This window comes from Podarcis melisellensis (assembly GCF_964234715.1).
Source record: "Podarcis melisellensis genome assembly, chromosome: 6".
NCBI lineage: Eukaryota > Metazoa > Chordata > Lepidosauria > Squamata > Lacertidae > Podarcis > Podarcis melisellensis.
The window spans coordinates 51,389,043-51,407,767 of record NC_138538.1 but is presented as its reverse complement, the minus strand read 5'-3'; the positions used below and the strand labels follow the sequence as shown (position 1 = coordinate 51,407,767).

Genomic DNA, 18,725 nt, shown 5'->3' with positions numbered 1-18,725 from the left:
AACAGAAGGGTTGATACTTTTGAACTGCAGAACTACAACATGATTTCTTGAAGTTACCAGCACTCTGAGAAAGTTCGTCAGTCAGACACCTCTTAATCTGATTTATCAAGTTCTTCTAAAGTAATCTACATTCTCTCTGCCTCACTATGTATAACTGTTCTTACCAGGGGGTGCAGGGGAATCAGCAAAAGTCCACACACCCAAGCAATATCCCACTAAACAACTCTGGTTAAATCAATATAATAATGAAGTTTAGCCCCAAACAGCTCCTATGCATCAAAACCTGAGTAAAGTTGTGAACGTTTGACCAGGCCAAGTTATGGAACCACTGGCTATTAGCTACTACTGGATAGAAATGAATGGGGCTGAAAGTACTTTACACACTAAAAGTACAGTACATATTATTTAAATATTAATGGTTCTCCCGTGTTAGCTAAGATACAAGCTCCTTGATTATAAAACGCTATCCTCAAGCAAGAAAATATAGTACAGTTTTTGTTAATAATAATATCAAACTGAAAAAACACTACCAATGTGAAATTTACAAGATATCCCAAATGTATTTGGATGTAAATGATATAAGCTATTTCAGCTGATCAGTATTTATAATGCGGATATTCAGAAAACATAGTACCAGATTTTCTCATTTTAAAGTACTGCTAAAATACTGCACTAATTCCTTATGCCTTAAAAGCTTGCCATATATGCAAAGCTAGTCACCCTCAAGTACGGTGAATGTACTTCTTGTTCAACAGAAACACAGACTTTCTTCATGCAATTTTGGGAAGTCATGTTGCAACATCAGCAATACAGTTTGCCGTTCCAATTTCTGAATCAGCACCTCCTATCTTTTTAGAAACAGGTAGTTATTTTTAGAGCGGCTCTTCTTGAGAGCCTCTCCCCTTGGCCGAGTTGCTATCACTCCACACTTTCAAATTAGGAGCACTTGGGAAACTCTTCAAATTTTCTTTAGTGTTAGAATGTGTACACAGAAGGCTACCTTTTTATGAGCACGCAACTGACTCCCACTACTGAAAGGCCAGGTAAAGCCTTGAGTGACCAGAGCTAAAAGCTGCCCATTGCCCTTCCAGCACCTCAGTAGAATGTAGAATACTTATTAATATGAAAAGTATAGTATACTGATAAAACATAAAACGTTCAAGAGAACACAGAAAGTATTTTACTGAATGGTTCTGACAAACGCAGCAACTTATTGTTTTGCTGTTCAACAACTTTAAGTCAGCTTAAATATCTTTTCAAAGTTAAAAGAGTGAACTTCACTCCAACTGTTTCTTTACTGAAAGCACATTTACTTTCTCAGTCTAAATATCTGTTTCACCTCCTTTCATTGTGGACTGCTCAAATGTTTAGACCAACAATGCTTTAATCACCAGTTTATGACATTTCTTGAAAACACATATCTGGATGATGTACTATTTCTACACCGTTTATTCTATTATTCTATGTTAAATATTTCAACTTGTCAAGCACAGGTTCCATAAATTACTGGATTTACACAAAGTACTCAGAGAGGTTTCATACCAGTTCTTTTAGCCTCTGACCCTTCCTGTTTGTAAGTGTTGCTGCCAAAGCGTGGAGAAATAAGAGGAGTATGAGTTCAATGCTAGTTTCCTCAGGAATGAATTCACCATTAAAACAGATATGAAGGAAGTGAGTAAGCTACACTGGAATTGGCAACTTAAAAATAAAATGTGAGAATGGCTCTATCAAGTGTCACACAACCAGTTCTCTCTGCTGTAAACCTGAACACAGGTTGTGTGTCACTAGTTTTATATTCACAAGCAAACAGCCACAGATACAAGCCAAGACAGAAATAGACCACATAAACGCAACTACTACATTATCTCTCATTTGAGAAGTGTAGCTGATGACCTGTGGTGCCTATGAAGACTAGAGAACTATGACTAACACTTAAGACCGAGCCTCTGATAATGCAAACAAGGTTCATAAATTGAGAAATAATTTACAAAAATTGCCAAAAACCTATACTCAACGCACACTTCGAGAAAGAAAGAATGCATAATTTGGTCTACCTACAAGCATCCCAATATGTTCTGTAATTTTAATAAAAATACTGTTGCAACCATTTCATCAGCATTGCAAAAATCCAAAATAGTTTCATGGAAGTTTAACAATAGGGAGTGTTGCAGTGGCTAGAGCCTCTATGCACCAGAATAGGTTCTGGGGAGACACCAGACGTAGAGGCATCAAGCACTGTCCTTAACAAAAAGGAAATACTAACAAGATTTCTCTCAGCAGCATCATAAATCTAAGTCTATTTCTTGAAAGATAACATAAATATTCAGATCATGTTTTTCAATTATACTACTGTTTTTCATTTTCAGTCCAGGATTAGGCAGAAGGCTCACTTACCTCTCACAAATCCAACCAGAAACAGTTTCATTTTACCACTGACCAACCATATTGGCAAGTAATCCTTAAATCATGAATCTGCATAAAATGTCTGTACTGTTAAAATTATGAAGACCACATGGCACATAAAAATGTAAAATACATTCAATTTTCAACATGATGGTTTTAACAGCCTGCTTTGTTTCTTATTCAAATGCTTCCAAAAGCCTAATTCCACAGTATCATCCATGTTTCTGGAGATGCCTAATGTGCAACAGTATTCCATCATCCTCAGTAACCATGGGCTTTTATGTGTCCCACCCTCTGTTCCTACAAAACATATAAAAGATCCAAAAATATATCTGATAGATTTAGTTACTATTAAGACAAGAAAGAAATGTATACTTACAAACTTCCTCTTCTAGGGAGACTAAGTTCCTTCTGTGGGAAAAATACAAACAGCAAATCAATCAAGCTGATGAGGACAATGCAGACCAGCCTGCTTTTGATCAAGTAATAACCATGCAGCTGTATTACCAGAACTCCAGGTATAACATTGTCCCCATATGCCTACAGCCAACCATGTTGCAATTTGGATTTTAGAAGAAGCAAGAGTTGCTGAAATACAGAGGTATTCTGTACTGCTCTTCTAATGTGCAAAGAGGAACCTCACTGATGTCAATAAACAGTACGCAACATTCCTAAGTTCCCACTTCTTATAAACATCCCCATTAGCTCTGAGAATATAGCTGGTCTGGTAGGCCGGCATTGTGTTTGTGACTGTTATTGTCACAACATTAAGACTATCTGTAAACATATTTTATTTTATAATTAATTTTTAAAGCATATAAAGCATATTAGTGCATATTTTTTTCACATTGAACAGATACAGTACATGCATTGAACTGTTTTCACAAAGATGTTGGGTATAAATTAGATGTATGATATAGAATTAATTTTTTTAAATGCTTCTGTTTCAGATCAACCTATTTATTTTTATGTTGTAAATATAATCTTGTACCACTAGATGGTATCATTATCCTACTTGACAATCTTGCAATATAGATAGGTAAAGATTAATAATGTTCTGAAACCAGAGATATTTGCAGTAAACGTTTACTACAGAAAAAACACACAATTACGCTACTTTTTCATCCTGGGGGAAATTTACCCATTTAAAGTAATTATTACATCTCATGCAATTTTATTTACCAGACTGCGTGCTGAGTTGTTGTTTAAGCCATAGCTAGTTATATTGGTCCACTGAGTCTGTATGGTTTACACTGCTGTAATTTGAATGGACCTTTCGGATCAGCTTTGCTCTTTCCTATTAACATGTGGAGGCAGCAAACCATTTTATCTTTGGGCTCAGGGTTGCATCCAAACCAGGATTCATGGATTGTTTCACTCTCAGCAAGCTATAATCTGTAGGCAATGTTCTTGTTTCCTCCACACACTAGCAAGGTGGAGGAAAAATAGTTCACAAAGTCACATTCACAATAAACCATTAACTATGCTAACGGTGGCATGTAAACTGAGCTGGCAGTAGCTCTCTGGGATTTCAGACAGTCTTTGGCAGTCCTACCTGAAGATACCAAAAGTGTGAACCTAAAACCTCTTGCATTAGAAGAGCTACAGCCCTTAACCTTAATTTCCATGTTCTCATTGGAAATTCTGATTGCATCCTGTAACAACATAAAGGTAAATATTATTCCAGTTCCTTGTGCTTAATGCTAGGGCATCCTCCACCTCACCCTCCCAAACCATGGAGGCATCCATTGTGCTTTGAAAATTCTGTATGAAGGAAAGCAGTTTTCCTTGAAGTCACAGCCATCAGCAGTTGGAGGGCTGAACCGGTTACTCTTCCTTGCTTGGAAACAGTTTGACTTTATCTGCTCAAACCTCACTTGCTGTGGATTTCTTGGATTTGGGTAGGTAGAGCCTGAGAATCCTGGATAGTCAATTATCTGTCTTCAAAGTACAATGACATGCAAAATCTGTCCTGACTATCAAACTGTTGGTGATGCAAAGCACTAGAAACTGTCCTCACAATGTGTGATGATTAAGGACAATTGAATTAATTCATCTCTTCCCTTCAAATGTCACTTAAGAAAAGCTTGGCAATACTTTACACAGCTATATATTCATGGATACCAGTAGGAATCACAGCAGGGAAATTAGTATGCCAGCCTAGCTAATGAAGCATTTCAAGTTTGGAAGCTGCATATTCTTGGTGTCCCAGCTTAGTCATAGCATTCTGAATGTACAGATAATATGAAAGAATAAGGTCTTTTGCTAGTTAAGAAAAAGGTTTCCATCTACTCATACAGAAATGACAACCTAATAAATATACTGTCAAGCTGTGACCAGCTTTAACCCTGGTAGTAATTCTCCACAGTTCAATAAATCTATTCCTAAATGTACTAATTATGTTTAATGCTTTGTCTCACATAAACCCCTGCATACAAATTAGAAGGAAACATGAAAGCACAGCTGAGTCAAGTGTACTGTCCATTTCTTAAGAGTACTCTGGCTGCCAAAACACAAATTTAGATTGCCCTAGTTAGGTGTGTTTAGTCAGTCTAGGTGTGTTTTAAGGTTGTAACAACCTTACAAATGAGGCTATTTGCCCAAAATACTATATAAGTACTAAGTCCTAAGCTATTTAAATACATATAGATAGAAACCAGGACTTTGAGCAAGTATCATTATTTAAGTATTGGTGAGATAATGTTCCCTATTGCCAGCCCCACTAGTAACCTAGCAGTTGTGTTTAATACTAACTGAAGCTTCCAAATGATATTCAGTAACAGCTCCACATGCAATGCATTGTGGGGGGTCCAATTGAGAAGTCACCAAGGGACACATAACTATGACTAGGTTGTCTTTGTCCAGGAAAGGTCATACTTGATGCCCCAGGAACAGCTGAAAAAAGGCAAGTACCATGGCTTCTACTGGGCATCCAGTGACAATGGTGAATCGGTTGGTACCGCCAAACATATCTTTCAGAGGGAGAGCAATTACAGATGGAGCAGCTCTGCCCTGATAAAACAAGCCATTAAGTTTCAGTTAATTGGCCCTCAAGCAGTCCATTAATGAGCTCAATTTAGAATCTCCATGGCCTCCCTTAAGTTTGATGACAGGAGAAACAAAGCTGGGTGTTAGAAGTTAAGTGTACCAATCTCATTTCATTCAGTGTTTTCATGAAAAGGCTAAAAAGTATGGGAGACAAAATGGAACAAGCAGCAGTCTCCCAAATACCACCTTCTGAAACTGGCCATTCAAGTAGGGCTGGAACCACTGAAATATAGTGTTCCCATCCCAAACCAAGGGAGAGCTATAGCACCAAAAGCCACCTAAAGATCCAATAGAATGGGCTTCTCTTGGGATATAATATATAATACATAAGAATGACAAAAAAGTTCCTAAAATGAAACCAGACTGAGACAGCTCCAGAATATCAGATCATCCTGCAACAATCACTCACTCAAGAATCCTTCCCAAGCAGTAGAACCAATATCAAAATAGATTTCCACATACTGATTTAACACACAAATGCACCATGTGAAAGCACTGTGTGTCAGCTAATCCTTACCTCTACAGAGGGCAACCTTGACCTAATTTAACATGGGTGACTAAGGTGGGGGGATAAAGCAGAAAGAGGAGGAAGTGTGGCAGAAAGAGTGAAAAGGGGACCCTGTGCGCTTTTGACTTTGACCCTACCTAATTTAACTCTGGCTCTCCCCGCTACTGGTTCAAGTTACCACTGAAGGACTGTGGCCCTCCAAAGAAAAATGTTGCCACCCTACCTCATAGCTTCTGTGAAATTATGCTTAATTTACCAATTGGCCCAATAAAAAACATTTTCCTTTTGCATCAGAACGTTCTTTTAAGATTCAGCTATATTAAACTTCTCTCATTAACTTTAGTGCAAGATTTCAATGACTATATCACATTTAAATGTTTATTCCTCGTTACACTTCAGACTAGAATTCCCAAGCTACTAAAGGTGCAAACCTCAATGACACAGCATACAGCAGCAATTAATCAGTACTACCAGGCAGCATTATTATTTTCTTTTGACAAACCATCGCTTTGTTGGCAAAAAATGTTTAAGTGTGTACCAACTGGCATTTCCCTAGTATAAAAACATATTAACGGCTCATATTTCCAAGTTCAACAAGAATACTTGGTATTAAGCTTATTTATTTTGGGAGAAGTCAATATTATGTTTCAACGTGCAGTTATTATGAAAGAACACAGAGGGTTCAAATTACTAATTCTTCACTGGTCACCATAAAGAGTATTTTATTGTGCACCTATGTTCATGGAGCAATAACAGCTCAGATGTAAGAGCAATCGGATTCGATTTTCCAGTGTTCAGACCTGCTTAGCTCCTAGAAAAGCAGAAATTCTCACCCTCTCACCTACTACTGCAAACTTCACAAATGCTGGGAAATTAGAGCAAAAAGGAAACCACTCATTTTCACTACCATATTTTTCTGTCTATAACACGCACCCGACCATAACACGCACGTAGTTTTTAGAGGAGGAAAATCCGTAGGCATGCCACCCGTAGGCATTCCCTCCATAACACGCACAGACATTTCCCCTTACTTTCTAGGAGGAAAAAAGTGAGTGTTATGGTGCAAAAAATACGGTATATCTTGTGAGGCTTAGGAAAGCAAGCTGTGTTTCTACTGTAGCATTCATAGAAGAGCATTACTTGATCAGTATCTGGCTTTGAAAGCACACAGGCATCATAACAGCAGCAGAACTATAGTACACTGATGCCTCACATGATAATGTTCTAAACCCTCTTTATGAATATGAGCTTTTAGAAACCACTAGTAGAAACAGTATCTATATTCTACAAAGAATACTTGAATAAGCACTCATTCATCTTGAACAAAGCATGCTTTCCAAGACTGGGCATGCATCAAGAACAAATACATCATCGCTGCTGCTACAGAATATAACCAAATCCAGAAACAAACATGTACTAATTTAGTCTCCCCTCCCCTCAGTATGATATAATTATTAACTATGACTTCTCATTAAAGTATAAATGCAGTTTACTGCTAAGCAATTTTGAATATGTACAAAACAATGGTAAAAATGTGTGGAGTAAGAGATCGAAACCAATGATACAAAACATAGAAGCTGTAAATTCCCGCCCGCCAGCATTTTAAGATCGCCCCGGGACAGTGGAGAAGTCTCCGCTGTCCCGGGAAGGTAGGCGGGGGGGGGGAGCAAAGACTTTCGCCCCCCGCCAGCCTTCAGAAGAGGTCGGGGGACAGACAGTCCCCGGACCTGGTCTGAAGGCGGTTTCCATAGGAACGCATTAATTGATTTTTAATGCATTCCTATGGGAAACCGTGCTTCGCAAGATGAAAAACTCGCAAGACGAAAAGACTTGCGGAACGAATTAATTTCGTCTTGCGAGGCACCACTGTATAAATATTTTGTCATCAAAGCAGAAACTGGTGGAAATCTTTTTCAGGTAATTTTGTTACTAGTGTTTGATATAAAGTGACACACAAACCATTACATTAAGTTGGAAATTCATTCACAAAAGTTATGAACTTATTTTTTATTTTAAAGTGTATTGTGTCACCAAGAAGCCACAAAACCCAAACCAATTTGAGATTTAGGGAATTCTACATACGGAAGTGTGGCCCCAGCTGCATGTTCTCATACCCCACAGTAATGAAGTCTAACAATATACAACTTTTAAAAAACCCTGACTGTTCTTCTCACTTACCTGTTTTCACACCTGTGTCAAACCTTTAATTTTAAGCTCTTCAGAGCACAGCAAAGACTTGCCTTCTTGCAGCAAGAAAAAATGCCATGCATACTGGTAGTGCTATATAAAACATTAGTAACTTAGCACTTTGCTCACTAAAGCCCAGTCAAAACAGGTTAGAAAGGTCTTATCTGCCTATGAATATACTGATGGTTTGGATTCCCCCAACATTACAGAGGGGACGTTGCTGATAGTATCTACCGGTATTTGTCTGAGCTAAAAGCCTGGTATTGAGAGCTCTCTATCAGACTTAATTGCATTGGGCAAAAATCACTTGACTCCATGGGTATTTGAGGCACAAATAAATTAGCACGTGCTAAGTTCATGTCTAGTCTTCTGTATCACTTCTGCCTCCAATAAGCTCACAAAGCCATTTGAGCACCTGTATAATTGATCCTGATAGACCTTCATTTTCAGAAGGGACATATCGTACTGTGCACCAGTTGCCATCTCCAAGCATTTTTTAAGAGCTGTCCTATACTGATGTCATTATATAACCATCAGAGCAAAGATATGAATGACAACTGCCAGGCTTGAAACACTAGGTTCTCAGCCTTGCAGACATGGTGGAGCCATCATTTCCTACATCTTCAGCTGATGAAGCAAATCCCCCCCCTCTCCCTCCTTTTATCTGTGAACATGTGAGTGTGGTGGATTTGTGAAAAGAGTATGCCCATTTCCAGCCATACCTAGTTCGACCCTTTAAAATGCCTTAATTAAAAGACAATGTTCTGTTCCTCAAAGCATTGCTCATAATATCTAGTGCCCTCTCTGTACTATTCCACAAGGCTCCATGTAGCGATAAGGGAATATCTGCTTGCTCAGCTGAAGCAGAACAAAGACTTGATGGGTTTTTTCAAGTGTTTGACCTGAACTCTTGAGCAGACCCATTTCTCCCTGCATTTTCCCGACAAAAGAAAGAAAAAATAATTAACTTAAGGAAGAGCGGTAAACAAGCAACGGAGAGAGCACAAGCAGCTGTTGTAGCCAGACTGTGGGTTTTTCACTTAAATATTAAATTTTCTGATGCAGAAGCATCAGAATGTTATCAAATGCAATCCACTGATCAACCAGAGTGACAACTTTCTCCTTCCCATTAAAACACTTTTAATAAACCCAGAAGCCGAATATGCCTCGGCATGTCTCAAGCGTTTAATCTAATCTTCATAAAACATTAGCTGCAGATCTTTGCTCAATACTTGCTCTCCCCCACCCTCCACTTTTCCACTATTTCATTTCCCACCTTCTACAACTCCAAAACATAAGCACTTATTGCAGTGAGTCATTTGAACATATAGGCACTTTCTCCAAGCAAGGATCTGGAAACTCTCAATACTTGAGAGAAAGAGCAACAATACACCTTTTCAGCTTTAATTCCATCTAGACACCAGGACTACAACACCATCCAGTTTTGCTGCTCTCAAACAACTAAATGTTCTGAATTTTACTGAGGGGAACTCCTTTTCTGACAGGCAGAGAAGTATAGCATATGTACTATACATATACATAGCTAAAATGAGAGGAAAGCTAGCTTTCTCACCTATTAATGACAAAGCAAAAGGGCATGTACAATGGTGGCACATGGCCACAAAAATTTAATGACCACTGCATGGTGGAGTAGAAGGTGGACAATTCAGAGAAGTAGCAGAAAAAGGACCATTTCTTCCCCTGTACTAGATGGTACTCACACTCACAGGTCATTCTGCCCAGATGCTGAGGTCCAGCGCCGAAGGCCTTCTAGAATTTCCCTCACTGCGAGAAGCAAAGCTACAGGAAACCAGGCAGAGGGCCTTCCTGGTATTGGCGCCTGCCCTGTGGAACGCCCTCCCATCAGATGTCAGAGATAAACAACTACCTGACATTTAGAAGACATCTGAAGGCAGCCCTGTTCAGGGAAGTTTTTAATGTGTGACATTTTAATGTATTTTTTATCTTTGTTGGAAGCCGCGCCCAGAGTGGCTGGGGAAGGACAGCCAGATGGGCGGGGTACAAATAATAAATTATTATTATTATTATTATTATTATTATTATTATTATTATTATTATTATTATTATTACCACCAATGACTGCTCGCAGAGAGGAGGTACTGGCAGACAGAGCAAAGGGCAGCAGCAGTTCAGGACATAGTCCTGTTCAATAAGATAAGGTTACCAGATGTCCCTGTTTCCTGTGGACAATCCCCGGATTTACAAATCAGTCCCCATACAAAATCTATTGAAGTTGGAAAATATCCCTGGATTCATTGAAAAAAATCTGGTACCCTTAACATAAGAGCAACCTGCAATAGGGTCTGGAAACTGAAGAAGTGTGCATGCACACGAAAGCTCATACCAAGAACTAACTTAGTTGGTCTTTAAGGTGCTACTGGAAGGAATTTTTTTTGTTTTGACTATGGCAGACCAACACGGCTACCTATCTTTAACTGCAATAGTAGTCACTGTAGAAAAAGACTAGTTTTCTGTGTGAGTGAAAAATATATCAGTCTGGATCTAGCTGCTAATATGTGGATGGGGTGGGTAGTATGGATCCTGGAAGATGCCCTCAAAATACTGCTGCCATGGCAGGATTCCTGTGTTATCAACTACTGCTTTTTGTGAATAGTTCTGTTGTGCTTTTTGGCATATCCTCTCATTTGGAGCTCACTGCTTACAATCTTCCTCCACACCAGCCATGTCCAATTTCATACTAAACTTTTCAATAGTGTATATTCACGAACCACATATATATGTACCTGCAATTCGGGATAATACAGCATCTGATGAAGCAGACAAGAAGCCATGAACACATATGTCGTAATAAATCTGTTAGTCTTTAAAGTGCTGCAAGTCTGTGGGGTTTTTTCTGCAAGAACCTAAAACGACTTCCCCTCTGGAAATCAGTTCTGCTGAATAGATCAGCATGAAACTAGACATGACAGGGCAGCCACATTTCTCTTTACCTATCCGCCCTATTCATGCATAAAGCAAGAATAGCAGTCTCATTTTTACATCAAAGCGAATGCACAAATATGGGATGGCAAATTCTTCCTACCTGCCCTCACCATCCCTCTCCATGCTCCATTGCACCAGACACATTTCTCCAAGTTTAGCTCATTTCTGATTTCTAAGACAAGAGCTCGTGATGAGGCAAGGGGAAGGAAGGGGAAAGGCTCAGCTCCTCATACCTATGCATTCATTCTGATGCTATACTTATTGTACATTCCTTGAGACAATGGTGTAGAAGGTGATTAACAAATTAATAATAATAATAAATAAAATAAATAATAGACTCTTGCTATATAAAACCACTTTGAGGTTGTTGTTTACAATCAAGCAGAATATTTTAAAATAAATATGCATACATACATACATACATACATACATAAGCAGGACAGACACGTGCATGGGCAAATGTGATTGCTTTCATCATGTCTAGTTTAGACCTTTTAGGGGGAAAGAGCACAAGATCTCCAAAAACTAAACCAAATAACTCTTTTTTTGGTAACTGTCAGAAAAGCAAACTGGCTGCCCCTGCACTCACTGGGGTTACTGTAAGTGACAGCAGACTTATAAACAAAGCCCAGGCTCCAAAGATCCATGGAATTATGTTTGTGTACACACGTACATGTTGATTCAGATTTAAGATTACATTATCTTCTCAAATTAGCTTTACTAAAGTCGAGCTCCCTACAGGCTTGGGCAAAACAGCTGATGAGCCTCTGTGGAGCTTCCTCAATGCACTGTCAAAGCTGTATCATCTGCAAGCAAGATCTCTCAGATAAGGGCCTGCCACACTTTTGTTTTGGTGTGGTGATGTGCCAGGTTCAACAGACCCGTCACTCCTCAAATGAAAGAACACACCGCCTTCAGCCAAGCTAAAGGCATATGAGAGCAACAGGGACAAGAATATCGCAAAGCAAATTGGGGGAAGGCATTCAATGTTCTTGTAGAAAAATACATTCATTTTGTAAAGCTTAGGTGGGCATCCTACCTTGCTGAGCAGTCCTTTTTGGCTGAGTCCTTTTGGGATGGGGGTGCTCTACTAGGCTCATTTGTATAGTGATAAACCATGGTTTTGTGTTTCATCTGAACTGGGCTAAAGAATTCTAAACATGGCTTTCTGCTTTCTTTTTCTAAGCTATATGGTTTTAGCAATCTTTGCACTATGCTGATGAAAAACAATACCAAACCTACCATTTACAAAGAAATTATTTTTACTGTTACAAATCAAGGAACCAGGGAACCCGGCACAGGGCTTTCTCGGTAGTGGTGCCCACCCTGTGGAACACCCTCCCATCAGATGTCAAACAGGTAAACAACTATACTACTTTCCAAAGACATCTGAAGGCAGCCCTGTATCAGGAAGTTTTTATTGTTTAATGTCTTAATGAGTTTTTATATTGTGTTGGGAGCTGCCCAGAGTGGCTGGGATAACCCAGTTGGATGGACAGGGTATAAATAATAAATTATTATTACATTATTATTGTAAGTCCCATCAGAAGGCACAAGATTTCTGCACAGCAGGGAGGTTGGATTAGATGGCCCTCAGGGTCCCTTCCAGCTCTACAATTCTGTGATTCTATGAAAGTTAACATACCAATTTAATCTAGCAGATTTTTTTGCACACAATATCCAAGAAGACTGGCAAGACAGTCTGAAAACTATACAGTCTGCACTACACCTGCATGCAAAGATATATAGTTAAGCACATATTGGAATTTTTAGTTTTAAGTAGAGGGAGAAGCACAGCATAATCCTATCCATATTTACACAAAAATAAGCCCCACTGTGTACAATGAGTATTTCTTCCATGTAAGTCTGTATGGGACTGCACTCTTAACCATCTTAAGGTTTAATTCTCAAGTGATGGATCTTTGGCTAATGCATCATAATGAAAACATTAATACTTTGTAATTCCTCTTTAGTTAATAAAATGTTCAAGGGAATTAACTTCTGTGATTGATCATTCTACTAAGCAAACCCCACAAGGCAAATTAAACAACTACAAATGGGTAATTAACCCAAGTTGCAAGTCAGATGGTTTCCAGCTATTCCTCATGAGAGCAAGATACAGAGATTGGTAAGGAGTCTCTCTCTCTCTCACACACACACACACACACACACACACCCCTGAATCTAACAGAATTTTGCCTTCCATTGTAACACATGATTTGAGTCACTTCCAAGCGTCATATTATACTCTGGGTTCTGCACTTATGGGACAGGCAGTTTATTCTACATTCTGGGAGGGGTCAGAGTTGAAAATCACCCACCATTTAGATGGCTGCCCAATAAAGAGAACAGAATGATGGCTTAAAAAGCAAAATATAATTCCTTAACTTTATTACCATAAATACTTCATCTCAAAATATGTTACTATTGTAACTTTATTCTGTGAAAAGCACAGTCTCATCTAAACAAGTTTTTTCTCAGACTGGTACTTTGGAGACATAGATGACACATTATAAATAGCAAACCAGCTTGCCAGAGCTTGATTTGAAAAGTACTTACCTTAATCAGCTCAAGAACAAGGATATTTATAATGGCAAGATGGCGATAGCGGCTGTGACTGCACTTTTGTGTTTCCCTGCAGGGCTGGCTGTGTTTGCATTTTGTTTTGTGCTCAATTTGATTCTCTGGGGAGGAGTAATTGTTCTTTTATTTATCATCATTGTCTTTGGTTCCATTTATTATATGATTTTGCGACTGCCGTTTTTCTATTCCTTTTTGCCACTTTTTTTCCTTCTCTCTTCACCTTCAGTGAGGCCTGTCTAGCCCAAATCAGCTTTTTGTAACTGAACGCAGGAACCATTATACAGTGTACCTGCTTGTGCCACCAAGATCAACTGTACCCATAATAGTTAGAGAAGCATCTTTCATCTGCTGAGGAACTATGGTTCCACCAAAACTACTGGAAGTAGTATATTGATATATTTAGCTGCAAGATGCTGCAAGCCTGCAGTGCAAATACACTGAATGGAAGAAGGCAAGGAACATTTCTAACAATCTCTGAATTACAGCTCTTAACTTAAAGACAGTGATGATAGAAAATCCAAGATCTGCAAGCAAAGAACTAATTGTTGAGTCTCTCTGGGATCAAGCAATGGTAATTATCATCATTTTCTCTGGAAAGCTAATGAAGAATTCTGTTTAACAATGACTTTGTTAATTATTTTGTTTCCATTTTGTCTGCAGGCATTGCTTTATTGTCCAATATTTTGTCCGTCTTAAAGTTAGTATTTGCAATTAGTTGAGTACTCTGCATTTTCTTACTGTTTCTGCAGGGTAAATTATATGGCCGGGCTCCGAAGAGATATTTTAAGGACACCTGAGGGCTTATGTATGCCCAATAGACATTTTTTCACTGAAAAAGAGCACTCTTGCAACAAACACATCTCAAAATTCTGTTTGCAGTTTCTCAGATGCAAAAGTGATATTCTAGGTGCTATAAGGGGCTGAAGTTCAAGAAGCTCAAGCCCAAAGCCCCCTTGCAGTCCTATATTGTGTCCTATAACTGGCACAAATCTGAGTTTGATTATGCTTTTTTGCCGCTGACTTTTAGTTTGTATGTTTCAGATATGATTTTTGGAAATATTAAATATATATAGTCTGAGGTTCTAACTCTAGGGCTACACTTACTATTAGATGAGTGTGTGAGTCAAGTAGAAAGGTTAAGGGACTGAATTGAAATAAAAGAGGCATTTAAATCCCATTATTAATTTAAAAATTCTTATTTTAATCTATTAAATGAAGACAGGCTTCCTATCTGAAAATATTACTGCAACTCTTAGGAAAGAATGAAGAGCTCCCCATCTGTACAAAAAATTACTGTTTAGGCAAAAAAAGCATTAATAGCAACCAAGACAGAACGGGATGAGGTTATATGAACTTCCTTGAATAAAGAGCATTCCTTTAGAATACATTTGGAACAGATTTACAAAACTGAATTATGTTGACTGTGGGGCAAACAGAACTTCAATAATGTTACCCACAAATATTTTGAGATCTAGTGTCTTTACTATATTCGCACTAATTCCTGGATAAAATTATAATCTTGAAATGTATGTCTTCCCTTTGGTAGAGTTGCATAAACTTTTTTCTAACTTGCTTTTGGTGTCTATGCCACTATTATTTTTTTATTTAGCTATTGTTACCCCACTTCTCTTCACCAAGCTAGATGGTAAACAAAGTTGGGCTGGGGGGGGGGGGGAAATATCGAATACAGGAGCCATTAGGCAGTATCCACCTAACAAGGGGTTTTAGCTGGCTTTTGTATTTCTAGAGGTGGAGAATCAACTATTGAGTGTTTCTCTCTCCCCAAAGACCCTGGTGCAACTGGAAACCTACAGAGCCTCATTTAATGATCTGCAGTATCTGTCCACAATCAATCTTAAGACTCTTACAGATGCAGATTCATTACTTTTACCCGCCAACTTTTTTCCTCTCTTACTTTATTAACCTGATGAACAGTTCTGGAGAACTTGAAAGCTTAAACTATTGGTTTGACCCAATAAAGATATGGCCCTAAAACAGATCCATTTCTTATAGGTCACTTACCTTCACTTTCAAATAAAAGTCATAGGGACTGTGGTTTTCTTTTAGATACTGAACCAAGTCAGAAATATATTTCCAATTCACTTCAATTCATAAATGGCTATTACATCCTGATGTAAGCAGTACAAGAAGCCTATTAATGCAAGAATTACCGTAACACATCTATCCCAGACATGTACAACCCAGTTACTTCAAATGTTCTCTAAAGCCTTCCATGCTAAAGCAATTACCTCTCCTAGCCATGTAACTGATGAAGGAAAGGGCAAAAAGGATCAGTACAGAATCCATTATCACCTCCCTGCTATGCTAATCTAGGTGCCATACTTATTTGAGCTTCAGTGATATTAAAAGAAGCATTTGTCTGCAAAAAAGTTTATCTGACCATAACTCCATGCAATCAAAGCCTGTATCCTGAACAGCTGGCTCCAACCTTTTTATAACTTAAAGTAATAAGAACATTCAAAAGTTATTCTACATATAGTGAAGAAAATGACAAAACAAGGATAGATGAAATTTTATCAAAGTCTTAAAACCCTAATTATAATATAAAAATGGCAAAGGCTAAGAAGGAATTGCATGGGGGGGGGAGTTTGGGGATACCCAAAATTCCAATTTATGATGCAGAAACATTTATGTTATCACTTTGAAAATCATATATTTCTGCTGATGTTTCTCTTCTTTTGTTTTTTATTTTATTTCCTCTTCCTCTCTTCTTCCTCTCTTTATCTCTATTGTCCCTTTCTTTTCTTTTTTCTTTGTTTTGCATCTTTTGTAGTTGTAATTTTATTGTATTATGAGAAAATCTCAATAAAAAAATAGAAGAAAAAAGAGAAAATGACATATTTCTAAAATCTAGCACTATCAAGCTGACTTTTTAATAAGTCACCTTTTCATCCTGAGAATTGAATAACTCGTTTATTGAATAAAATAAAAAATAAAAACATGAATTATTAAATTGCATGCAATTTTCACAATGCAGAATACCTGGAGGCAAAGAATATACCAGTTACTAATGAACTCCAGGACACTAAATGGTTTCTATCTTTGACTATTTAGGCGTGAGAACTTTGGAGAATTACAGAAAGAATCAGCTTTGTTGTTTTGTGTGTTTTCATTTCTCAGCTTTCAGGTATCCTGGGGGTAAAAGTTATAGTAACATACAACCAACAACAGGTTGCCATGATACACAAAAATCCAAAACTAAAATGCCATGCCAGGTAGGGGATGAGCTGTACAACCCAAACTGTAGGTAGGAAGTACCTGTTCCTGTTCTGCTGCAGAGAGAATACGTATGAAGGATGAGGAAAACACAATACTGTTTCGACTTCCCTTTGTGTAAATTTAGTTACTTTCTTGTTTGCTGCAAACCATAGTCCATAATTACATTTTAAATCACAAACCATGTTTTGCTCTTGCTCTGTAAAACCAGGATCAACCTAGTTTACAAACCTAGGGCAAACCATGCTTTGAATGTTCGAATGAAATGGCAAACCATACATAAGAAAAAAACTAAATAAACACCAAGGACTGCACAAGGACAGTGAAAAGGGAAGCTTAAAATCAACACTCCTTTTACTGTCAGACCGTTAATGCACATTAGCTAAAGAGAGAGAAAATATTCAACCCAAGCATGGCCAATGTTTTTTTTTTAAAAAAAAATACAATTAGAATCAATAAAACTATTGCTGATTTTATTCTGAATTATTTGATGAAGTAAACCTTAAAGGCTTTGTCTAAATTAATATCTAGCAGTAACAATTGTCTTCATCCTTCTTTCATGTTGGATCATTCTGGATATCCAAATTCTGCACCCTCTTGCCCTACCTCCCTCATCTGTCAATAATCAGGAAAAGGGAGGGTACAGAAACCAGCATCAGGAAGGCTAGTCGACCCAGTGGACCATGGAATAAAGGATCAGAGGGTGAAAACAAGCCGTCTACAGTGTCCACATTTTTGTTTTCAAACTGGAACTCTGCATATTCCCTGTACTCTATAGACCAGCAATAAATCAGTAAATTGTTCTCTAATCCTTTCTTTTCATTGTCTATTTAATACTATAAACATTACATCATATCCAGAGTGAACAGCAGAAACAAGATCTATATTTCATAATATTAAACAAGCTGACAATCATGTTTTCTTTGAACATCAAGAGAATGCAAATAGAAGGGCAAAATGCAAGATATCATTCAACTTGGACAAAAGCAATTTAAGACATTTATGAAGGTCAGTAAATGCCATAAATTCAGTGAACAGAAGCCAATTATTGGAGATCTCTTACAGATACCAGTCATCTGCCAAAGAGCTATCTACTTAATACTTATTATGCATCAGTTCAGCAAAGTTGACAATTGCATTTTCTTCTATTACATTTTCATGACTCTGAGATAAGTATATAGCCTTCTCTTCCTTTAGGATACATGCTTTCAAAAAGATCAATAAACTAATGTACCTTCTGAAAGCAATAATTATAGCTGACCAGGAATTATTTAGGACAGAAGGAAAATAAATCCTTTAGGAAACAAATACGGACAGAATGTTTTAAAGTAAACAATCCAGTCCTTACTCCAGCAGTACAAAGGAATAATATATTTAAACACTATGCACTTATACCTCCAGATTTTTGAGTTGTTCAATATACATGAGCCTACAGGCCACCCTGGCTGAAAGCAGGTCAAATGTAGGCATAAACTCTAGCTATTTTCTAACTCTAGTAGGGCATTGAGAGTGTGTAGTCGGTGTGTTCCCTCCCATTTTTCCTGTTAATGTGAACTATGGTATAGCATTATGTCTGCAACAGCACTAATTAGTTTGCTTTTTTAATCAGGGTTAGAAACCAAGATAAAAGCTAATTCTGCACATTTGTGCACACGTAACCAACTGTGTGAATTATTAGTTAGCTGGATTAATCTAGCTGTCAAATGCTGGCTCTCAGGAGTGAATGGACAAAGGGCACCAGAACAGGAACAGAGGCAAGAGAAGAAAGTTCAAAGGTTGTACTAGGAACAATTTA

At 37.9% G+C, this 18,725-nt stretch overlaps 1 protein-coding gene and 1 long non-coding RNA gene across 8 annotated transcripts in view; one reads left to right on the top strand and one right to left on the bottom strand.

Annotated features, from left to right (window-relative positions):
- MAST2 (microtubule associated serine/threonine kinase 2) overlaps window positions 1–18,725 on the bottom strand; it is a 144,088-nt gene that overhangs the window by 81,161 nt on the left and 44,202 nt on the right. For all 5 annotated transcript variants that reach the window (XM_081913913.1, XM_081913911.1, XM_081913912.1 and 2 more), the window contains one exon: window positions 2,783–2,814. In XM_081913913.1, the coding sequence (XP_081770039.1) occupies window positions 2,783–2,814 (32 nt within the window). The remainder of the gene's footprint in view (window positions 1–2,782; window positions 2,815–18,725) is intronic.
- On the top strand, window positions 5,195–17,739 carry LOC309371418. 3 transcript variants are annotated; one of them, XR_014169087.1, is made up of 3 exons: window positions 5,195–5,308; window positions 13,920–14,264; window positions 17,560–17,739. It is a non-coding gene; the product is annotated as an uncharacterized lncRNA (long non-coding RNA). The 3 variants fall into 3 exon arrangements; XR_014169088.1 differs by lacking the exon at window positions 5,195–5,308 and adding an exon at window positions 13,704–13,804; XR_014169089.1 differs by lacking the exon at window positions 5,195–5,308 and having other exon boundaries at window positions 13,708–14,264.